The 24975-nt window shown below is 40.0% G+C and overlaps 2 protein-coding genes across 5 annotated transcripts in view; one reads left to right on the top strand and one right to left on the bottom strand.

Annotated features, from left to right (window-relative positions):
• The window catches only part of HDHD2 (haloacid dehalogenase like hydrolase domain containing 2), a 47959-nt gene extending 46605 nt beyond the window's left edge, over positions 1 to 1354 (top strand). For all 3 annotated transcript variants that reach the window (XM_063077136.1, XM_063077135.1, XM_063077137.1), the window contains one exon: positions 618 to 1354. In XM_063077136.1, the coding sequence (XP_062933206.1) occupies positions 618 to 721 (104 nt within the window). In that variant the 3' untranslated portion in view covers positions 722 to 1354. The remainder of the gene's footprint in view (positions 1 to 617) is intronic.
• Positions 1355 to 8221: 6867 nt separating this feature from the next.
• The window catches only part of KATNAL2 (katanin catalytic subunit A1 like 2), a 43916-nt gene continuing 27162 nt past the window's right edge, over positions 8222 to 24975 (bottom strand). For both annotated transcript variants that reach the window (XM_063077305.1, XM_063077306.1), the window contains exons 12-15: positions 24007 to 24117; positions 10016 to 10178; positions 8888 to 8990; positions 8222 to 8361 (exon numbers count right to left, since the gene is read on the bottom strand). In XM_063077305.1, coding sequence (XP_062933375.1) covers positions 8222 to 8361; positions 8888 to 8990; positions 10016 to 10178; positions 24007 to 24117 — 517 coding nt within the window. The remainder of the gene's footprint in view (positions 8362 to 8887; positions 8991 to 10015; positions 10179 to 24006; positions 24118 to 24975) is intronic.

The following is a 24975-nucleotide window of genomic DNA, read 5'->3' as shown; positions in this document are numbered from 1 at the left end:
CCACTGTGTGTAATGGTTCCTCTGCTACGTTGGGGTGTTCAATTGTGTGCTAGGCCTTAGGAACAGCAGGCTGTCTTGAATTCCAGATTCAGAGTCAGACAGTGTCCTGCCTGGCTTCAGGCCTGTGAGCATCCATCACTCTTTCCCCACCCACCCCCAGGCACTCTCATTTGCCAGGCTCTCAGTCATTTGCCACCTCTCAAGGTCTCTCCTTGGTGGCAGCACATGCTGTTCCCACCTGCCTGCAGGAGCTGACGAGGTCTCTGCCCTCTAGGCCTGGGCTTCCATTTTAAAGCATTGATTTAATCACCATTCTATCTGTAGGGCTGAGGGTGCGGAGAAGAAAGTGATTTCATCAACTGTGGAGATTCGAAGGGAGGCTTAGCTGTCAGCTGATCCAGTACCTGTGACGGTCCATTGTGAAAGACCACAGGGCCTGGGAAAATGCTGAATGTGACATTTCTTTGAATTTCCTCATTAAAAGGTGCTTTGGGAGCTGTGGAGCCCCTGATTCTCTAGTAATTGTAAAGGTTATTCTGTGGGCCAGGTGCTTGCAGGTGTTAAACATTTAGTATTCTAGCAATAGTCTTTGTTCACTGGCTTTCCTTTTGTTTCAGGGAAATATCGAGCATCAGATGAAGAAAAAGTCAGTCCACCTCCTTACTTAACTTGTGAGAGCTTCCCTCATGCTGTGGACCACATTCTGCAGCATCTACTGTGAACCATTATATGAATCTGAAGCAACTTGAAACACGGCTTTTCATTGTCTGGAATATCCCTTACCAACTCAATGCCAGCATCAGGAGACACATGCCACTCAGCGCTGATCATGTCTTAATCCTCTTTTATTGTGCATTAATTAGAAAGAAAGGTATTGAATTACAGCCAGGCACTAAGCCTTGCTAATCCCTTTTGTTTTATTTTGTAAAAGAAGATGAGACCCAAAGAAAGGGAAAGCTGAGATTTGCGCCATTCCTTTTAAAATATTCATCAGTTTAGGCAGGCCTGGGAGGGAGAAGCTATTGCAAGGAATAGTGGTCTCTGCATATGTCCTTACTGGTAAAGTAGGAGGGGGGAATTCAGATTGTGAGTAAGGCTGAATGGTAGTTTTAAAATTATAAAGTAATTTGTTGAAAGGTGCATTAGACTGGTTATAAGACAGAAGCGACAAAATGAATTGTCCTTTAGACCAAGTGATACAGTGAATGTGCTTTAACAGATGGTGAAAACTAGATTTTTCTGCTGTATTCCCAGCACGGGTGACTTCCTTTTCTCTTCATTAGCCAGAGATGACTAATTTAAATTTAGATCCTGATTTTAATTTAAAATAATATTTCCATTAATAACCTATTCATTGCAGATACCTATTATACTGTGTAACAGTTGTTTTGGAAATTTTATGTAAAATTAAAACTATCAGTATTTTACAGATGTTTTAATTAGACATTGTTATTAACAGAAACAGTGAAGAAACTAAAATCAAGCCTTTAATGTCTTATAGACCATGCATTTTTGAAGTTAGTGTCCACTGGGGTCCTATTAACTGTACATTTGCAAGATTTCATTATTTTTGCCTTTGACACTGGGAAAAATCTTTTAGAAGCTATTGGGACAGATTCAAGCTTTTATGTACTTGGTTACTACAGCTGTAAAATGAAATCTCGTCTTGTAGCATGGATTATTCTTCTCATGTTAAACCCACCAAAATGAAGGGGACTAAATAGGTAATGATTTTCCTAGTGCATTTGCATATTGTGATAATCCTGGGCCTTTGCAGTTGTTTTACAGGACTCCTGGGCATTGAATTATTAGAATGTAATTGTACATCATTGTAGTGTTCACCTTATTGAATCTCACACTGGTGTTAATGAGCTTGGGGTTTTGATGCTTGTTTAGAGATCAGCTTGGTCTTGCATGGGAGGGAGCAAAGCTAAATAAATGGTAGTTTGGTGAGCACTCTGTTCCCGTTTTTGCAAATACACCAACTTAGTGTTTAAACATCCCAGAGTGCAAAAGATGGATGTGGTAAGACTACTACCCCAAATCAGAAGGATGAGTGGGGTGGCTGAGAGCATAGATTCTGGAGCCTAGCCAACACTTACCTAGCTCTCTGACCTTGAGCAAGTCACTTTGCCTTTCATGCCATCCTTATCTGTAAAATGAAGGTAAACATAGTGCCCATCACATAGGGTTGCTGTGAGCATTAAATGTATGAACCACATATTAAGTACTTAGAATTGGGCAAATGGCATGTGCTGTGCATTTGCAGTGATAGTGATGCAGATGTAGCAGGACTCTCCACCTTTAACAATCTGAAAAGGGTTGGTAGAAGTTATCTCTACAGTTGTCTCAGTGGAGAGTCTTCCTGAGGATTAAAAAAAAAGATTATGTACTACATTTAGACTTTCTCAGGGCAGCCATATAGAGAGGCTCAGCATGAAGGTAGAGAGCAACACATGGTCCCTGGTGGATGGGCTACATCCACCTTTGGCCTATTACTTGGGTACTTGGTTGTTCTTTGAGTCAAGCATTATCAAGTATTTGCTGGTTGCTTCACACTAAGTGCCCTGATTATTGTGGGAGTAAGCATACAAGAAAAGGATTTTGCCTTGACACTGTCTAGTTGAGGAGCTAAGGACAAGACACAAGACATTACTCGAAAACACTATGAAAGATTCAACTCCAGTGTCCCGTCCTCTGGTATTTTCCCTGACTCAGGATGGAACAAGGTGTCCCCTCCTTCGCATCCATGTAGCATTTGTTAGATTGCACTTTCATCTTCACATGTCTTCTCCCTACTAGACAGGACTGTGTCTCATTCTTTTTTATATATGCTACAATACAGATAGAAACTCAGATGGTTACTAAACCAATAAAAGCTAACTATAGATATTATAGGAATTTAATGCTAAAAGGCGTAGCTGTGTGTAGGGAGGAGAAAATGTTTCATTTTAGACTTGTTTCCTTTACAGATGTTCATTGGGAGGGGATACTTGGAAATAATGGATCTAATGCTCTAAAGAGAGGTTAGAGCGAAAGCAAAAACGAGGACATCACTGATAGGTTGGGAATAGACAGAGTAACCAGGAACAGTATCATCTCCTTAGCAGAACGTACGCAGATAGGAGAAATGGCTTCTTTCCTTTCTCCATTCTACTTCGTCTCTGTGGGCCGTGAAAATCTTGATTTGAGATATATTTATTTAATAACATTATATAGGGCTTGCTAACTGACCTGTTCACAGAGAGGTTCATGAGGATAACTAAATATCTTGTCTTAAGCCAAGATTTCTATAAACATTCCAATAAATGTTAGTCTCAGCTGGTTGGTCTGCCTTGGGCCTCATGGAGGAAACTTAGTAACTGAAGTATCTAACCGGATGCATTTTCCAGCCATCCCATTTAAATGGCTATCTTGTGGTATTGACCGGTGTTTGCGTCATTTTTACTATAATCCTGTCCTGGACCAGAAAAGGGACCAAGTGACATCTTAAGATTAGAAGGGATTTTAGAGAACACCCATTTTCAGGAGATGGGTGTTAGCATCTGCTGTGAGCCAGGTACATGTGGAGGGGGCGGGGCTGGGAGGACAGGATGGCGCTTCCACCAATTCACTCACACCTCCAATGTCAGCCACAGGTTTGCAGTAGCTCTACCTACCTAGCACTCTATATCTGTCAGAGCTGATTGTAATGGCTAGGACGGGAAAAGGGAGCTAGCCCACTTCACTGTAAGTGACAGTTCCATCAAACTTTACCTGTAGCTGTGATGTCAGAAATTCCCTTGGAGTGGTAGTGGTGTTACCTTATCCTTAATCCCACATTTAAAAGCTTACGTAGCATGTTGGACAGGAAAGTTAAAAGCACACCTACAATTGATTGGGTTCAGTTGGTTTTGGATCAATGATGGTTCATGTAGGATAAAACTGAAGTCTTTGGGCAACTATAATAATTTTAAAAAGTGCATTAATCTATTTCACTAAAACACTGCCTTGAGCAGTAGAATCCCTTTTTCATATCAGCAGATATGTTGTCTGCATATCACGTTTATTTGATATAAGTCACAAAAGCCTTTTTAAACATATAAATGCACAAGACCTTTGCTGACTTTCGTATCATACCAGCCATCGAGGCCTACTATTCCAAAGCATGATGTATCTTTAAGGGGCAGTAATGAGGTGCTATTACTCATTTATCATAATATAAATGGCATTATCTCTTAAAATCAAACAGTTTTGAATACCTTACTTTTCCCAGTGCTTACCTTCATGTCATACACATCTCAACTTTTGTTTGTTTCACTGGCTTATGTGCCTGAGAAATTGGGTATTTATTTAAATGCCCCCTCTGGGTAAAGCATAAAGAAGACAGAGCAGAACGTAGCTTTGGCTCCTGAGATGCATATCTTCTAGTTGGGGAATTGAAGTACATAAAAATATATCTAGCAATATGAAGGGCTCTGACAAGTTCAATATAGCTATATAAGTCCTCCAAGAGAGGAGATCTTGTGCCATGAGTATGTGCTTGGGAACAGTAGTCTATAAAGCAGATAATAGTATTCAGGTGGCCTTTGGCCTACACCATTTTAAAGAATGCTTCATTCAGTAGCAGTGAAAAAAAGGACAATCACGGATGGAGTGTACGTTTGAGTAGGCTAAACAGAGTGAAACACATCTGCATACACACAGCTATCTAATACAATGAGAGATACTGATAGTGATGAAGAATAAAGCCAATGAGAATGAGGTCGGGAGAATCATGACTTTAGATAGGTATGTCCGTCAGGGAAGGCTTCTGATGGTGTTCTGAGTGAGGTGTGGGAGTAGGCCATGTGAATTCTACAGGCAGATAGTTAACCTTAGTTGCCAACATCTGAACATCAGGAGATTCAAATGCAAAACAATTACTGGGTTTTCTAGGAAGATTGGAAGAGTTGGCAGTGTTAGGTCCAAATTTCCATGTTCAGTTGGAGCTGAGTAACTGCTGTGTCCTTTAGAGAATCTCTGGCCCTGTCCAGTTCACCACAGTCCCCACCTCTGCCTTGTCTTACACCCAGTGTACTTTACTAATTTATTATTAGGTCCCATGTTCCTGTAGGTGTTTGAGTTGTGACCTTTGCTTTACCACATGTTAGATTAAATTAAAATTTCCTCCAACTGCCAGGCCAATCTCCTATGTAAAGTTACATATAATTTTAATCTACTTTCTTAAAAAATAATCGTAGAGTCTCTAAACATAGTAGATTAATCATATGTGTTGGTCTCTTTTTCTCAAAGCCCCACTAAAATGAAAGTAAAGGAATAAAAAAGGTATAAACCCACAAGGACAACCCACAAGAGAATGGTAGAAGAGATATCAGTGGACAACAATTTGGAAGATAGTGGATGGGATGTTGATAACTAAAATCAGTGCAAAGAAAATACAACCAACATTCATCCTGTAGAACAATCTCGAAGACTCAAGGCTCAGAGGTAGCAGAGAGGAAGTGAGGTGTGAGGCAGGGTTGAAAAGGAGGAATTGTTTAAAAGGTGGTAAACAGAATGTTTGGAGCCCCAGAAACCCTTTCCACCCTGAGCAGAGAGATGACCACCCCTGGCCAAGGCAGGAGAATGGAGGTTTTTCGTTGTTCTCTAGAAAAATGAACCATGGAAGTTAAAGCCTTGGGGACAGTAGGCGTGGTGGTGGGCAAGGGACAGTGGCAGGGCTGCAAACAGGGATTAGGTACTAATCTGCTTATTCTGTGGTGGTCCTCTGTTCTCCTTTCCCTTAGAACACCAAAACCAGAGACGTGGGGAAGGAATTGAAAGTTTATCTCATACGTTTGGCCATTTGGAAAAGAATACTGGTGGGTAGCTGATAGATCAGAGAACGTGTTGCAAAAAGAAAAGTTAGAATAGATATTTAGAAAATTAAGCAAATGAAAAGTAAAGACAGGCAGTTATTTATTCCAGGAAAGACAAAATTCAACAAGAGAGGAAATGTAATTCTAATTCACTGTTTGGCTCTATAGTGAACAAGGTGCTGTTTTAGTAAAATAATGAATATTGAATTAACCTAAAATAACTATTTGGGGATGATGGGGAAAGACATGTAGCTAATAGGGACAGAGTGGAGCGATGAAAGGGCTACATTTCAATTCATCCAAAGCAGGAAGTCATTAGATAATGTATAAAACTGCTCAAGGAGAAGCCACCGAAATAAATGCATGGCATAAAAACATGTACGTGCACAAGTATTTGGAGACAAATTTTCCAAGGAAAAGAGGACAGGGGAATTGCATATGTGATTGAATTGAGATGGAAGTATTGAAAAGATGGACTTAGTGATACTTAAAAGGAATGGAGGATGCAGAAGTGCATGCAGCAAACAGGAGGCTGATTTTAAAAGTGGAAGAAGGTAAGTGAGTTTGCTGTGAGGGATGGCAAAACTGCACTCATCCCACATGGAGTCAGGAATGGGCAGTAAGCTAAAAGGACCCAAAGGTATTGTCACAAAGCATGCTATCCACAGGAGTGTCTCCTCTGCCCCTTTACCTGTTCATTCCCAAGTACACATACAGCACCAGCTAATCTGTTTTCCATCCACAGCAAATTAGCAACAACAGTTTCATCCAGTCTCCATCCACTTGAGCCTTTATGAAAGTGGAAAGAATGGTAGTAGCCACAAGCAAATGGACTAAATAGCTACAAGAAATGTCAGCTGAGAGCTTAATGAGAAAGTTAACACCCCGCCCCACCCCCGCAAAGCATAAAGTAGATATTGGAACTTGGACAGAAAGAGGGTACTTCAAAAAGTTCATGGAAAAGTGAAATTAAAAGATAACATGGGCCAGCTTCCAAAAAAAAAAAAAAAAAAAAAAAAACAGTGAATCTTCCCATGAACTTTTGAAGACCCCTTATAAGCGGTCAGGCCATTCAGTTGAGAGTGCTATATATTTAGGGTACCACTGATGCTGCACAGGGTAGCACCTAATGCTCATGAGACTTAAGTTCACTGAGATGAATCTTTTTGTTCATTTTAAATTCATTATACAAGGTGTATTTTCAATTCGACTACATTTTCCATGTCATGACGTTTTAATAAACATTTGGGAATATTGCACTCAGAGCAATAACCCCCCAAATGCTTTGTTTTTGTTTAAAAAGGTAAAACCCTTTAGAATACTTAGTTATTCAAAATGTCTCTTTTCCTGGAAGTTTTGTTTAGGATTTGGTTTGTTTGTTTTGTTTTCTCCAGAGTAGTCTGCCTGTAGGGATGAAGAAAACAGGGCAGGAAAGAGAAAATAAACAACTGTAGGTAAGTTCTAGTGAGAGGAGGGATGCTATTGCTTGTTGGAAGCCTTAAAATTTATCAGGAGTTGAAAGTAGATGCCTGGGATTGTGGGTTTCTGAGAGAGAAGCTTCTAGCTGTTTATAACAGCTAGAGATGGGGAGGAGCCTCAGAGCAGAGAAGATAAAGAGTATTCTAGAAGCCCAAGTGCCCCATCCTAAGCTTTGGACTCAGTGAGGAGCTGTGGCAATGGAAAGAGAAATCCAGAGCACACTGGTTAATGAGAAGAGTCAGAAGATGTTTTGGGGGGCCAGAACTCCAAACACTTAAACTGGTTGCTGGCAGTAATAATGTGCTAGCCCACTGCTGTTAGCTCCAGATTCAAAATGCTCAGTGACATTTCCCAGTGGGCCAAGTTTGGAAGGGGTCTGCCACTAGTGATGTTGGTTGGGGTCAGAATTAGGAAGGGTTGAAGAGATTCAAAATATTGTCAAGAATGAGAAACAGACTATATTTTCCTCACCGTCCCCATTCTTATCCAGCTGTAATCTGGGCAGATGGTCTATAGAGCTTAACATCTAGTGGCTGTGCCAACTCAGGACCATCCCGTGCATGGCTAACACAACTTTTCTAACTGCATCTTTTTCTTCAGAATGAAAATACCAGTTCATAAATGAAGAACACTGCATGAAATTGTTCAAAGTTTTATGTAGTCTAATTGTGAGAAAAATATCCATTGCACATATACATGTAATTGAAATTTTCAATATTTTTGTTGACATCTCTCATGAAAATATCTCAAATTTCCAAAAAATGCAGTTGTCCAAATGAATCCCTTCTTCCAGAATAATTTTCCCTTTTCCATTCCAATCATTGTATTCTTCTCCTACTTACACTAATAAATTAGGAGGCCTCTGTGGTTGCCTGTGTGTCCAGGACAGGGTAAATGTGATTTCAAACAGATTCGAACTCTCTTTGCCAGGCTGAGTATTTCTGAGTCAGATTCTTTGCTGAAGGTTTGGTATGAGCTAGCACATCCAAAAAGTCAGCAGTGGTCACTGTATCCAACTGAATCTCAGGTAAATTGCTGCTATCTAGATAAAAAACACAACAGTAACAGCACAACTATCGACCTCTTGGTGATCAATGCTCTTGAAATGCTAATAGACCTTCTTTCAGGACAATGCATAATGCAGCATTCTTAATGGTTAATGCAACAAAAGTTGAGACTAAAGAGGGCTGGAAAAAAAATTCTTTAATGTGCAACTGAGTTAGACCCTAAAACCCAGACTAAAAAAAAATGTGACTTAAATGTATCATTATCAAAGTATTATTTAATATTTATATAGTTCCTTAAATGGATCCAGCCCAACATCAGTGTGTGCCAGAGAAATAAAAGCCTGAGGCCTAAGGAGTTTATCGTCTGTGGGCAAAGTCAATCTAGAACAGAACACCAAAGGAAGGATGAGTTGAGTGCATGAGGGATGATTTGGCCAAAGAATGCGTTCCAAGTGTGAAGGGCCACCAAGGATGGGTGCCAGGCTCCATCTGCTGGTGAGAGTTGGATTTTTAAACACGAATTTCTATCCCAGAGCACCTTCACTGTACTCCCAACCATACCTGACTGGTGATGTTCAAGAGCATTGAAGATCTTCCTCACAGGCCGCATGGCTGCTTCCCTGCAGACGAGCTTAATGTCTGAGCCTGAGTAGCCCTCAGTCTCCTGAAACAGCCATAAACCCAGTCACTGGTCAGCAGGCAGAATGCTGTGGCCATTGCATTCTCATGGGAAGGACTCAGTATCAGAGCCCCCATTTATATTATGTATGTCACCCGTGAGTACTATACAAGGAGTCTCAGGTAAATAAAGCTTGAGGAAGAGATACTGCTAACATGTTTAGGTAACCTCCATAGCCGGACAATAAGCAATTTCCTAACACCATCCAAATGTGTTTGTTGTAAGATGCTGGCAGAAGGCTGGACCACCCAAGTTAGCCTAATGGAGCCCTAGTGCCCAAATCCAAGCACGACCAGATTTGACAGGCATTTTTGTTATTGTAAATAGGATCATAACTGCCTTTGAAGAACTTCAGAGAACATTGTATTCAAGCATCCACCCAAAACAGGTCGTGCTTCTACAACATCCTGGGAATGGACACCAGCAACAATAGGGATAACATACCCGAACCTAGAGCTCTTCTGTTTGCAGAAGACTTTCATTTAATCACCACAATAATCCTTTGAGGCTAATCTGCTACCCATTTTACAGATGAAGAAGCTGAGGCTTAGAGAGTAAGTGACTTCCCTGACGTGACACAGCTAGTAAATGGCAGGGCCGGGATTTGATCATAGGTTTTCTGAGTCTACACCCTAAGCTATTTCCACTTGCTCACATTGCTTGTCTCTGCTTGAATATTTCCAAGCAACAAAGAGCTCATTCTTCGCCGAGCCCGTGGCGCACTCGGTAGAGTGCTACCGCTGGGAGCGCTGCGACACTCCCGCCGCGGGTTCGGATCCTATATAGGAATGACCAGTGCACTCACTGGCTGAGTGCAGGTCACGAAAAAACGACAAAAAAAAAAAAAAAAAAAAAAAAAAAAAAGAGCTCATTCTTCATGAAGAAGAGGTCCATTGCATTGCCAGAGTCTTTTCTAAGTGTCTCCAGGAAGAGGCTCCTAACGGCTCATGGTAAGACCCTGTCCAGGAGACTGTCACAGTGAACCCTGGGCCTCCGTTGGGGCAGCCTACCTGGCTCAACACACTGTACTCCAGCTCCGTGCACAGCTCCAGGGCTCTGCTTTTGCACACAGGGGGCAGCCAGTGGTGGATCATGGCCTGCCTGGCTTCCAGGTTGGGAAGATCAACCAGGATCCTCTTCTCCAGGCGGCGTAACATGGCACAGTCCAGCTCCCTGAAACCATGTCAGAAACAGAGAAACTAGATAGGACAGCAAACACTTCCTAAGCAACAATTATATTTTCAAACGAATTTGGCATTGCGGGAAGCAATTCTGCATTTTTACTGTCACTATACATCTATGGCTGAGTGGACAGGAGAGTTACTTCATATTGTTTGGAGAAAGAATTGGGAAAGGAAGGAAGGGAGGGAGATTAGAAACTCCTCGTGTAAAGCAGGTAATTTTAGGTGACTTGATTTTGGGGGGAAAAAAACAACAACTAACAACAACCAAACGTGAGTATTCTCCTTACAGTTGTAACATGAATTATTCAATCTGATCTTACCAGTGAGTAAATTATTCCTGATAAGAACATGGGCACTCTGGAAAATACACTAACACTTGTACGTCCTGCAGTGAATGACCACCTCAAGCCATTGTTCTGAATTCAGCATCAATGCTCTTTCCTGTGTGTCCATCCAGTGCATATGTGGCCCTTTGAGACACTCATTCCTGCTCCTCTCAAAACTGTCAGGCCAGGTTTACAAAATTTTGTACTTGCAGGCCATTTCCCTAAACTTCTTGCTATAACATTTTCAAACAAATGGAAAAAATAGAATAAAACAATTGAATATCCATATATCTGCCATCTTGATTCAACACCAGTTAACATTTTGTCATATCTGCTTCATATCTCTCTCTTCTTGCTAAATTATTTCAAAGTAAATTGCATCATAAAACCCTACTCCTAAATGCTTTAGCATGCATATCCCAAAAGAAGGACATTTTCTTACAGTTACAATACCATTATGACACCTAGCAGAACTGATTCCATAATATATCTAATGCTCAGTCCATATTCAAATTTCTCCAATTATCTCCAAAATATCTTGTATAGCTTTCCAACCAAAATCCAATCAAGGACCATGCACTACATACGGTTATATCTCTTAAATCTCTTTTAATCTAGACCAGTCTCCTTGCCTTGGCCCTTATTTGAAAAGATAAAGCCAGTTGTAGAATGGCCCACATTCCAGATTTGTCTGATATTTTCCTTGTGATATCATGTAACTGGTTCTGTAGTGGGGAACCCTGAGCATTTTCTGATTGTTAAACCTGCCCTCTTCCGCTGGAGAAACTGTTTTAAAAATTTTATGCTTGGTTGTCTTAATCGCAAACTTTTAGCTTCTGTAACCTTGTTTGCTTCCTGCACCCATGCAAATTAGGCTCCAGAACTGAACAATGAGCTATGTCTCATAGCCAACCAATCTGGACTAACAGACTTGTATCCCTCATTTGCATAAGAGGACCTAAATGAGAACTTGGGCAGGAAGTTTTTGGCTATATAACGTGGGCCTTTTCCCTCATTCAGGAAGACACGAGCCTAATGCTCGTGCTCTCCCTGCTTGCAAGCAATGAAGTGCTGTAACATCAAAAAAAGCTGTAACACCAAAAAGAGCTGTTGACTACTAAAAGAGCTATAAAACCAACGTTGGGCTTGGATTCCTCTGTGCAAGCACCTCACAACAGTTCCTCTACCCTTTGTCCTCTAAGATGGAAGTTACATCTGAAAAGCTTAATTCAATTCAAGGTAAACATTTTTGGCAAGTATATTTCATTGGTGATGTTGTGTTTTTTTATTACATCACATCAGAATCCACAAGTCTGTGTGTCTCACTATTAGTGATGTGGTGTTTAATTATCTGATGACCACAGAACTTTCCATTATAAAGGAAACATCTTCTCTTGGCAAGCAGTAAGTAGTCTCACACAATACTTTGGCTCCACATGAATACCCAGTTCCCCACCCCCTTTCACCAAGTGATATTTGCATCTGTTAATAATCATTGTCTGAATCAATTATTTCACTAGAGGTTGCAAATGGTAATTTTTAAAAAAATACCATTTTTAAATGGAATTTTAAAAATCCATTTGGATTTTAATTCCAAAAGTGTTATTTGGAATTATTATGGAATTATATAGCATTATTATGTAAAGTAGAGCTTTCCCTCATCACCTGGGGCTATTTGGTTACAGCTCCTATTATCAATAGATCATTCTGTGTGTGTGTCTGTAAATTCTTTTGTATGTTAAAATTGCAAGCTCCTAAGAGGAAGGGAAACATCTGTTTGATTTTTGATAGAAATTAGGAAATACCTGTGTGTTGGTCTGCCTTAACTATTGATAAAGAGTAACCATTAAAACATTATCACCAGATATTTCTCGTTTACAAAGACACTGAGAATGCCCGAAGTGTCCTCCTGTTTTTCTTATTCTTATTTTGAATCAATGTTACAATATTTCCTTTTAAATTGAAAAAATGAAAACATACTTCCAGGTAGCATATCTGAATCCTAAATTGGAGGGACTAGATTTCTTTAAAGATTGTGTCTTTTTTTCACCTATTAGTCCTCCAACCCTGAGCTGAGAATCCATAGTCCAGGCGTGCCTTACTGGCAACAACAATTACCTATTTCTTTTTTGCATTTTCTTTGTTCTTTATCAGCCTCATCCTGTTGAAATTCATCTCACGCCAGACTCAGCCACCTCCTCCCCTGCATAACCATTCCCCGTCTCAAGGCCAACATTTATATTCAAGGCACGATGGGGTCAAGGATAAGAAAAACTATGCTTCACAGCGGAACTTTTCCTAGCACTCCAATTCATGATGTGTTCGTCTTTGCTTCAAATGGCTTCCTCCTCCTTCACAACACACACTGAGCAATAACATGCAGTCAGCACCATCAATAATGATGGCATCTCTTTCAATTGGTCAGTGCCCATACCACACCAGTAGTTCAATATTTTGAATATCACCCCTGCACATAACCAGCAGAGATTTATTGTCTTTCATACCCAAGGATGTCCCAACAGAAGGCCACCTGTGTAATTAAGGTTGAAATAGAAACACTTCATTGTTGATGAACTTTAAATTAAATCAGACTGCACTTGAGGGGTGAACACAATCTCCTCTGCTCCCTCCTGAAACCCTACTAAAACAACACTGAAGGGCTGTCGTTGTTGTTGTTGTTTTAAATGGCATAAATCTACAAAAGCAAAGAGAATAGGAGAAGAACTGATAGCAACAAAAAGTGAAAAGCTGGAAAGCATAATGATGGTTAAAACTAACTTAGTTAACCCATGAAGCCACTTTCTAATCAACAGTGAGGAAAGTCAAGAGACAATCTGATTTGAATCACAGAATCCCTAAGAGACTTTGGGAATGGCAGTACAGAGTGAGTAGCCCTTATCTGAAATGCTTGGGACCAGAAGCATTTTGGACTTCAAATTCTTTCAGATTTTGGAATACTTGCATATACATAATGAGATATCTTGGAGATGGGACCCAAGTCTAAACACAAAATTCATTTATGTTTCATATGTACCTTATTCACATAGACTGGAAGTAATTTTATACAATATTTTAAATAATTTTGTCCATGAAGCAATGTTTGTATACACTGAATCATCAGAAAGCAAAGGTGTCACTATCAGCCATCCATGTGGACAATCTGAAGTTGTCTGGCATCACCATCATTCCTGACTGAATTTATATGCCACCAATAAGCAATCATTTTCTTACACTTATTCACACATAAGTACTTAACCATAAAAAATATGACATATCATTAATACAGTGAAAAAAATAATGTGTTCATGGCAGCTGAGCTGCACGGTAGCATCACCAAAATACCTGTATCAACAGTTAAACAACAGTAGCAATGAATGGCAGGCTTAATAAACTGTACATGGTGCACCTGCATTTTGACTGCAACCCTTCACATGAGGTCAGGTGTAGAATTTTCCATTTGTGCTGTCATGTTGATACTCAAAAAGTTTCAGATTTTGGAGCATTTTGGATTGTGGATTTTTTGATTAGGGATGCTCAACCAGTATCTTGGACCTTTAGAAAGTGAAGGTGAGGGTCGGCTCATGGCTCACTTGGGAGAGTGTGGTGCTGATAACACCAAGGCCATGGGTTCGGATCCCTATATAGGGATGGCCAGTAGCTCACTTGTGAGAGCGTGGTGCCAACAACACCAAGTTAAGGGTGAAGATCCCTTTACCGGTCATCTTTTAAAAAAAAAAAAAAGAAAGGTGAAGGTGTTGAAAATAGGGGAATTGACTGAAAAGTTGTTTATGAAACAGGTTACAGATTTTTTCCCCACCTCCAATGGCAGAAGAACTACCCCTTCCATGCTCTGGCAAAGGGTATGATGGAGGTTATCAAGGTTGGAAAACACCAGGAATAGTTGAGAACAGTGTACTGAACTGAAGTGATAAGACTCCAGTTCTCTATCCCTAGAATATTGGCAGCAGCCAAGCTCTTACCCTCTAGGCAAAAGATTGTAAGATTCTTCACTTGGCAGTCTGACCAAAGAGAAAGACCTAAAAACACTGATATTCGAGGTTCCCCAACATATTAGACCAGTCAAATCCCACTACATGGAGCCCACGGTCAACAAGCCCTTCCCACACTCACAGGGTTTTTGTTTTTAATGTGCCTCTCATAAACATTAGCAGGCAGCCAAGGAGACCAATTCTGTGGAAAGCCTCTAACATAAGACAGAGTCAAAAAGAAGTAAATAGGAAGAAAATAAAAGACTCTTGAAGGAAATAAACCTGCAGGGAGATGAAACTCAAAGAATTAGTATTCTCAGAGAGACATAAGAAAAAATTGTCTTGAAACAGGAAGAAGATGCCATTTAAAAAGAACATTAGAAGAAAAACAACAAAGCACAATAACTTGGAATACAAAATATAATGAAAGAAATTAAAATGACAATGGAAAATTTAGAAGATAAAAATGAGGAAATCTTCCAGAGAATAGGATGATAAAGACACAGACAGAAAGAAATTCAAAAGGAGAAAGAAATTTTTTTTTTTTAAAAAATAATGAGGGCATTAGTTCAGGTGAACCAACATACAAATGATTGGATTTCTGGTAAAAGAGAACAGAGAAAACAGAGGGGAAAATATCAATGAAATAATTCAAAGAAACTTTCCAGAACCCTAGGAAATGATTTTTGTGTTTAAAGTATTAATAGAAGTTAAGGTTTAAATAGAATTTACTAAGTGGAAGGCACTTTTTAAAGCATCTTATAGATATTAATTCGCTTATTTCTCACAACAACCCTATGAGGTAGGTGTAAAGATTTTAGCACAAATAGTGAGACTCTGAAGCCAGAGCTTCAGGCTCTGTTATGATACCAGCAGTTACCTGCAAGTGGACTTTCAAGTCACATCGGGGTGAAGTTTCAGAACCCCGAGAATGAAGAAGGATCATAAAAGCATCCAGAGAGAAAAAACAGGTTATATGCAATGGATCAACAATAAGACTTCTCAGCAGCAATGTGAGATATTTAAAAAAATAGAGTAATACCTTCAAAATTCTGATGAAAAGTAACTTCCAATGTAGAAATCTGTATCTTGATCAAATTATCAAGTTGGAAGATAGAATAAAGATATTCTCAACACTCAAAGCCTTTTAAAAAATTTGCTTCTCAAATATCTTTTGTCAGGAAAATATTGGAAGATTCTGGCCAAAGGGAGGGAGTAAACCAAAGGAAAAGTCTATAAGAGATTCAAGGACCAGGAGGCCTGACACGGAAAGTGAAGGAATATCTAGGATGATGAGGTGAGATTCCAGGGTGTCCTCTATATACTGGGTGCAGAGGACAATCAGTTCAGTGTGAAGCTGGTAAGAAGGCTCTGGAAGACATGTCTTTAAGTAGATGAAATTGATAGAATACCGGGTGTGTCTGAGTGTATCAAAAGTCAGTCTAGACAACTAGCAGGGAGTTGTGGCTGAATTAGTGGGAGAAGACGGTGAAGTGAGGGGGAAGAAGAAAAGCAGAGAAGGGAGGAGATCTTTTAATAAAGTGAAACCATTATACTCGTGTTTTAGGGAATCAGTTCAGTTCAGCAATATTTACCACCTGACACATGTAATGTCACTGCTAAGCCTTTAATATACAGAAACCGATAAGACAGCCCCCTATTGAAAAGTAACTAAAGATGGTAACAGTGAGGTTTGGACCTTGGACTTCAGGAATGTTGGTTCTGTAAACTTCAAAGATAAAGTAAGACTTAATACCAGACTGAAAACCAGTAAAGAAGAGCACATCAACCCGTAGAAATGGCAGAGCTGGGGTGACCAATAGTTGCCATATCTTCCTCCAAGGCTTTTCCTTGGAGCAGCTGCTGCCTCCCGAAAAGGCAGGGATTGCAGGAGGAAGGTTTTCTTAGAGGCACCTTCTTCTGATTGTCTCCATCCATCCAGAGTGACTTCCTCTCTAAAGGAAGACCAGAACCCCCAGAAAGCCCTAGGAAAATGGAGTCATGCAGAGTGAGGTGGGAAAACCATCCCTCACTATAGATGTCTGTATTGATCAGCTAATGCCCTAAAGCAAGTGATTTACCTCAAAACTGCTTGTGGGTACAAAATAAGTGCACCTCTCGGACAGCCGGGCCTGATGAATGCACTTTTAGTGACATCAATAATAATACAAGCATGCAAGGGAGGAAACAAAGGACAAATGGAATGTACCCAGGAATCATTCTTTATGCCAATATATCTGTATAAAAAAATATATAACCTGTGGCAACCAGAAAACACTCCCCTTAGCTCCTGCACTTTGATTTTTAAAGCTAGATATTTCGTTCTTGGATCTCCTTTATTCTGGTTATTTGGCATTTACATCACTCAAAAGTCAAAACAACCAGCAAGTGTGAGTTATGGAAAACATGTGGAACACAGCGAAGGCTTACAGACCTCAGAGACTGGTACCCTGGACCTGTACCCACTGCTGGATAAACAGTGCAGCACCCACTGGCCACCTCGACAGTTTATGGGGGCTACAAGGCCTTGCACCTGAGCAACCTGTGCACCTGCACCAAACCTTCAGCCACCTTCCTAAGCCCTTAGCCCATCTACCCTGTTAAACCACGGGGTTCCTGGGACAGAGATCATTGCAAATTTAACAGAATTTGGAAGCCAAACCTAATTCTAGTTTGTTCCTTCAATAGTTAAAATTTATCAAGTTTAAACTATCTCAACATGGTAAGAGAAAAGCAACCTTCAGCTTTGTAAGCAAAGCCTTTGCAGTTTGTCCCTAACCATCATACAGTCAGTGGTCATGCTAATCCTTAAAGAGCAGAGTAAGGAACTGTACCGTTCTTTGGTAGATGATGAGCAGCCAGTGAACAAAGCGTCAAAGATTACACTTGTCTCCCACAGAAAGCCCTACATCAGCTGAACCCTACCTACAATTCCCACTTGGGCCAAAGTAGTCTGCTTGCCATTCCCTGAATCCACTTTTGCTATCCTAGTTCTGAGTTCTACTTAGGCCATTTTCTTTGTGTGGAACTTCTACTTTACCTATCAAAAGTCAAGTCATTTTTATAGGCCTGGATCAAGAGCTCTCTACCTAATAAAAACTTTTAAAAATATATATCCATCATCAGAAATTGTCTCTCTCTCCTATATAATTTTATCTCAGTTGTTACATCAGATTTCCAGTTTCCAGAGGCCAAGGATACTGGGCTGCATGTCTTAGATCCCCCATTCTCTATCATGCAGAATAGCTAATAGGTGCTCAAGAAATACTGCTTCAATGCATGCATGAACTTTAGGTGCAGGGCTACTGGCTTCCTGTAAAATGGCCTGCTTCCTTAAAATTCAGGTTATTCTTGAAGGTGAATCTGCTTTGTTGAAAATTACCATTTCATAATCATCATTGGTTCTATTTAATTAAAGAGAAAAGCAGCATCAACTTGAGTGATGGGAACAAAACACTGTATTTTAATCTTTAGTGAAAATCATGGAAACAATGAGTTGAGGGGATGATTCATCTCACTCACTTGGCTGGTCTGTGCTTTTGAAGATGAGTTGAAAGATGTAGTCACCAGAGATTCCACTTCTCATTTTGAGGAGTGAGCTCCCAAGCATGAGACAGGGAATCCAGCAGGATAGTCTGGAGCAATCAGTTCAGTTTTTGTCCTACTAATAATGTTTGGGTTAAGAGCATCATTTCTCTATTATAAAAAATGAAAATGACTTCTAAGTACTACAGTATCAGCAAAGAACATATATTCCCCAATTACTCTTGCCAGAAAATATATTACCAATAAAAAAAGATTAGATATTCACAAGTCTCTTGTAATAAAGTCCCTTGAAAAGCTCAATTAATTATAGGAAACACTTTTAGAGTGCACAACTGAGCCACGAGGAGGCAGGGCCAAATTGTTCAAGGTCCAAAAAATGAAGAGAAAGCCGAAAACCAAGACTGGGCAGTTGCAGTTGAAGTCATAGCTGATTTGGGGGTGTTTGCCTCTTGGTTACAAAGAGGTTTAGGTTTCAAAGGCTACATGTGAGATAGCATGTAGCTATCTCAGGCTCATTCAAGAGGGAGGTAGAGTCAAGGACCACCACATACAGCAAAAAAACAGTACTGCTGAAGGACACTTGCCTCCTGCGAAAGGGTGGGTTAAAAATCACCCCATTAGCAATGAAAGGCATCGGGAAATTTGTCTTGCACTTGGGGGTGGGAAAAAGTCTTCACTGATAATCCAGAACCATAGACTTACCCTCGTTGGCACGGCCCAAGAAGTCCTAAGCTGAGAAATTAGCTTAAACACAGTGAAAAATTTTCTCCAAAGGGACCCATGCAAGACTGCCACAGATAGAGTCCACTTCATTAATGTAAGCTCACTATCTAAAATAGCATAACAAACCATCATGAATGAGTCAGGAGAAAACACTAACAGAGGGAGACTCCACTGATAGAGAGTATAAAATAAATTATGTTTAAAATACTTAGAGATAAAAGAGGGAATAGAAAATATAAGCAAGAGACTTGCAGTTCTGGCCAAGATAGAGAAGCCCATTCCTCTCTAGTCCACCCTCTTCCAACTAAAAAGTCCCTGGATAAAATGCAACAAACACATGTAGGGAGACACTGAGAGATGGAAGGAGGACTGGCTGGGAACCTCAGGACCTGAAGAGTGACGTGGCAGCGAGTTTTCTTTCTGCCCTGTCTATCCCAGATGGACGGGTGCTGGAGAAGCCCACAGCTCAGAACTGCTAATGTGCACAGATAAAAAAGAAAAAGCATCCCTGCCTGGGAGTGCCCTGGGACCAAGCTGGGAGCTGAGTCATGGTAGTAGGAAGGAAAATCGCTCAGTGGTGCCAGCAGGCTAAAAACCCTCAGGAAAACAAAGTAAAATAAATCATGGCACACTCATACAGTGTGTGCTTTACAGGATTAGGTAGATTTTCACAGTTATCCACAATGTACAAAGAGAAGGTAAAAACAAACAAACCAACAAAAACAGGCCAGAGAACAATAAAATATGTATCCATGGGACAATCCCTTTTTTGTCGCCGTGTGCATGCTCTACACACATACACCCACACACAGAGTCTGGAAAGATTTACATCATTTTCCAGGGTGTAGTCACAGGGCACTATTTACTTTCAAACAACACCGAAGCATCTAAAATATGATTTTCATGATGAACATGTGTTACTTTTCTAAATAGCCAAAACAGTAAAACTGTTTTTCTCTTCGGAAAAAAAAAAAAAAAAATGACGACAGAAGAATACACAGATCACAGATGATAACAAATAGGCAAACGATTTTCACCAAAAAGAGAGATGCAGAGATGATCATACTTGTGTCACAGTGATGAAAATGAATATTTTTCCAGTTCTCAAATTTTCTATAAAATGGTTATAATAAATTTATAATTTTTTAAATTTGGTTTTAAACTTAGTTTGTTTGTCAAGCTGCACCCTGTTGAGAAGAAAAAGCAGTGCAGAGTAGGCCAGGTCGGAAGCTATTTAGGTCTGATGGAATCAGGGTGAGGCAAGCACCGGGCAGGTGAGGTTTCTACTTTGTAACCTAATGCTAGGCAGCCACGTGCCTGCCCCCTTGGACCTACCAAATCCTGCACAGCATGTTCCTTTCCTGGTTGTATCAGTATTGCCCATACACCACATGTGGAAGATCACAGACGTGATACTACTGCATGGGAGAGTGAAGTTTCGTATGGAGAGAAGCAATTTCAAGCAAAATGATTTGGCCACCGATAGGCACAGAAATACTATGAAAGATAACAAGCCTGCAAGCACGATTGAATGCAACTGCAATGGAACATGCGTTCATCAAATCAGAGTGAGTGAGTGTGAACCAATGTCTCCCAAAGGGTTTTCAAATGGAACACTAGCCCTGTGAGGTACTCCCTGAAGAAAGGACTCTGGGGTCAGATAAGTTTGGAAGGTACTGCTTTAGTGTATCTTTCATGGAGAGTCACAATGCCCAATGGCACCTTAAAGACACTGAGACATCCTGCCATGGGGGAAACCAGTGGAACTGTCTTTAGCTTAGTATCTCTTGAATATATCAGAACACAAGATCCCATTTTTTTGCACAATGCTTACTGACCCATGGCAGGCCACTTCTGGAAAAAGGTTGATCTAGTCAAGGCACAAAGCTGAAAGGTAGGATGTCAGAGAGCACAACTTCTCCCTGGAGCCCATAGGTGCACACGGTGATTGTGGACAGAGCCGGGGTCATCACAAGCACACATTTCTAGAGAAATATCACACCAGAGAGTAGAGAGTTCATACGAGAAGTCAGTTTACATAGATGATAAAAAGACAGCCAGGTTAGCAAGTGCCCCAGGGGTGTTTCAAATTTGTCTAAAAAAGTAAATGAGTAGACGTCATGAGGTAATGACACAGGTGAGCCACTGCTGACCTACAGCTCCTTTTTCCTGATGACTTTCCCCAAAACACAGATCAAGAGTATTTTATTTCCAGTACTGTGATCTCTTGCATCTTGTGTTTTCTTCTAAATTTTAGGGGCTTTTTGTTCTTTGCTTTTTAATCCAGAGCTTGGTCATACTAGGTACATGATTTTTAAGAGGGCTGCTGGAATTTCTAGCTGTTTTACAAACAGCAGGGAAAACAGGAGTTTCATTGTACCTCACACACACAGTCTTCACGCCTTATCTGTAGATACTACCACAGAGTGAAACAGATGTCTAAAGATGGCATTTGCCTTGATGGCCCTTTCAGTACCTTGTTTCCCCCTGGACTCCTGGGCCTGAGTCTATGAAAACTCAATAATTGAGGTGGGTCTGATTAGCCCTCACTGAGCTCACTAAATTTCTCACATGGCTATTATGTTAAAGAAACAAGCTTTGTTATTCCTTTTATTGCTTATTGGCATGCCAAATGACACAGTTGAGCTGTCATGTTTTGCTTCCTTCTTGTCCTCTCTGTGATTCTGTAGACCAGAGAAGGTGATCTTCTGAGCAGGCTGCATGCCATCTTACTGCTGAGAAGGGAGAAAATGCCTGCCCCTTGGAGACAGAATGGATGTGTCTAGGGAAAACGGTAAGTTAATGAGCAGTCAAGGACAGGATAGACTAGTTCCTTGAAAGATGCTATACATGAGACCTGCCACTAACCACAAAGAATTTCTTTTGGGATTTTAGGACTGGGTCTACACTATAGTTTGGTATGATTTAGTTATTTCTCCCAGAAGGACACACCGCTTGAATCAAATAAGTCTATTCTCTCATCTAAGACCCTGAAGCCAAGAAAAAGATCTGTTCCAACATTCTTGATAAAGGTACACTATTTCCTCTTAGAAGGACTTTGGCAATATGTCACAAGGGACTTAAAAACCACCTAAACCCTGTGATATGGTAATCTGACTTCTAGTAATCTGTCCTAAGGAAATAACCAGAACTTTAGTCAAAAACTTTTATACAAGGAAGCTCATTTCAGTGTTAGTTATAACAGAGTAAGTTTTGGAGCATCATATATGTTCAATAGGAAAGGAATGATTAACTAAATTATGGTATATTCACATATGGGAATTTTGGGCAGCCATTACAAAATCCAATTTTCAAGGATTATTTAATGACATTGGAAATGTTCTTGCTATAATGTTAAGTAATGAAAGCAGGACACAAGTGGGAATACAAAGTCAAACAACTTCTATGGAGGGATATTTGGCAGTTTCTACCATAATTTCATGCACATTAACCCTTGGACCCAGCAATCTATATCCAGGAACCTACCCCAAAGATACACTGGCAAATACGCGTAGTGATATAGGCACACTGTTACTCATTACAGCATCATTTTTAATAGCAAAAGAGTAGAAATAACCCAAACGCCCGTCATTAGGTGACTGGTGGGATAAATTATCACACACACGAAATGGAGCACTACACAGCTATAAAGGACATAAGGAGGAACTTTGTATACTTATTTGGAAAAATCTCCAGGATATTTTGTTAAGATTAAAAAAAAAATCAAGATACAGACAAATTTATGTAACATACCTCCTTTTGTGTAAAAAAGTCAAGTTCAGTTATTTTATGGGATTCTTAAAAAAAAACCTTGAGAGTTCTGTGTTTGTTTGTTTGCTTTGTTTTATGTTTTTTGTTTTCTGGGTATTTTGGGGGGGCACTGTGAACCAGTTTATTTGGGCCTTAGGGAAACTGAGGCAGGACAATAACTTCCTCAAAAACTTCTTAGGTATTCACTGGGAGTTAGGGCCCTCTATTCTTCTAGAAAATGTGTAGGTCACCCAGGGACACAGACCTTCCCACACTTACCGGAGGCTTCACAGCTCCACACCCACCCCAGTGACTCTCACAGTCACCCTGAACATAAGTGACGTGGTTATGATCAACCCTGCTTCAAACAGACGAGGGAACAGGGATTCCTTCCCTGGAGGGTTCCATGATCTTATTTAAATGGTGGTTCTTTGGTTGGACTCCACTTTAATATTGTTTCAGTATAAATGCCTATCTCTTCAAAAGTGAAGTGCTGATTACCTTAACACAGTAGAGAAAATCTTATAAATTCGGGGGAGGGGGAGCTAGATTTAAGTTATGAATATATTTAAAACAAATGATTATGCATAAATGTCATAATTTCTTTTTAGTGACTTCTGGTTTGGGATCCCAGATGATCACTATGCTACAAAAGAGTTTCTATTTTCATCTTTGAATGTGGGAAAAGGATTGGTGGGGTGGGGTGGGGTGGGGGAAGAGTGTCATGAGTCCCAGCTCTGTTACAAGACTGCTGTTGACTTTGGGTGGATTGACCTCTCTTGAACTTGGTTCCTGTCTGAGAATGGGAAGAGCAGTGATTCCTTTATGTCTCTTGCCTCATCTGCAGCTTGAAAGAAATGATGTATGTGAAAATATTCTTAGAACTATAAAGGGATTGCAATTATTTTTTAAATATACTTTCCAAGTAGAAATTGTTTTTCCTTAGTCAACATCTCTTATTTCCCAATTCCACTTCTAGAATTGTTCTTAAACCACTCTGGGATACTGTTGGAATAAAAGACTCTGATAGTGTATTATATATTCAATTAGAGATTATTTGACTTCCTATTTACCGTGCAACATTAAAGAAAAGGTTTTCCTTCTAACTTAAAAAAAAGTTTAATTTTAATACTGATAAAATCCAAACATTTAGTTTCTGAAATATTCTTTGAGTCTTGGAGATTTTAAGCATTTTATAGTTCTATGCCAAAGCCCTGCTTAATTTAAACATAGTATATAATTTGCCTTTAAACTCAAAATGTTCATTTTAAATATCGTCAGTGGTAGCCTGTGTTCTCTCTATTAAGACAGATCTTTCATGGTACAGATAGGACTGTGGATCTGAACAGCAAAGCCTTCAAATTAATCTTCTAGGGCTGGAACCAAACAATGAGGCTTTGCTTGAAATGGTCAGTATAAAATTTTCACCTGAGCTTAGTGGCTCGTGAAAATGTATTCAAAATGTACTCTCTTGATCTCTTACCATGGCAAGTTAGAAGCTGCTAAGACAAACACAAGATCTTCTGAGCAAGCCAGCCCATCCATCTGCATCAGTAACTCTGTCTTCATCCGAAGGCTTCCTTCATGTTCTCCCCTACAGAGAGAAGGGAGGTGTGATTGTCTCAAATGGCAGGGCCATCACCTTCACGATAAGACTGACACTCACAGCAATGACCCAGTGACTGTAGGATGGATTCTGTTCTGATGGCTAAGGGAGCCACTCATTCTAGAGTTAGAGAAAACAAGCTATTTGTTATCATTTTCACATAGAGTAACAGAAAGGAAATAAGTGAATATAAAGGTGCTTCAAAAAGTTCATGGAAAGATTTGTATTATCTTTTAATTCTATTTTTCCGTGAACTTTTTGAAGTACCCTCATATAATGGTGGTATTCAAAAGAAAACCGAAGGTTGGCAGTGAACTAGAAAATAATTAAAGGGTAAATAGTGCCACTGGGTAGACTAAATACAGCCCAACCGTGTCTATCTGCAGCATTATTTACTCCTTTAAAAAATGGCATAATTGAGAATAATCCTTTTTATTTATATAGCATGCATGAAAGTACTTTCACACAGTATTTCTTTTAGTATCAATTATAGATCTAACGTTCAAGAAAGATGATCTACTACACTGAATCTGTTTCACTCTCTTCTGATAAAAAGCAAGATAATGACATGGAAACCAACACTTTCTTTGTAGAGCAGATTGGAGGCAGTTTTCTCTGCAAATTTGCCCTCCAAGTCCTCTGCTCCATTTCCAAAGGTCTTACCACCAAGAAAGAGCACAGTGTGAGGACCACAACAATCCAAATTGAGTTTAACCACTGACCACATTCAGCAGACTCTCCTGCCTCCTCACTTGTATAGATCTAGTTAAAAGGATTAAAAAAAATGCCTTTCTTGGACAACAGGATATTTGACTTCTTGTCTGTGCATGTGTGTAATAGCAACTT

This window comes from Cynocephalus volans, chromosome 13 (genome assembly GCF_027409185.1).
Source record: "Cynocephalus volans isolate mCynVol1 chromosome 13, mCynVol1.pri, whole genome shotgun sequence".
NCBI lineage: Eukaryota > Metazoa > Chordata > Mammalia > Dermoptera > Cynocephalidae > Cynocephalus > Cynocephalus volans.
This window is presented reverse-complemented; position numbering and strand designations above follow the sequence as displayed.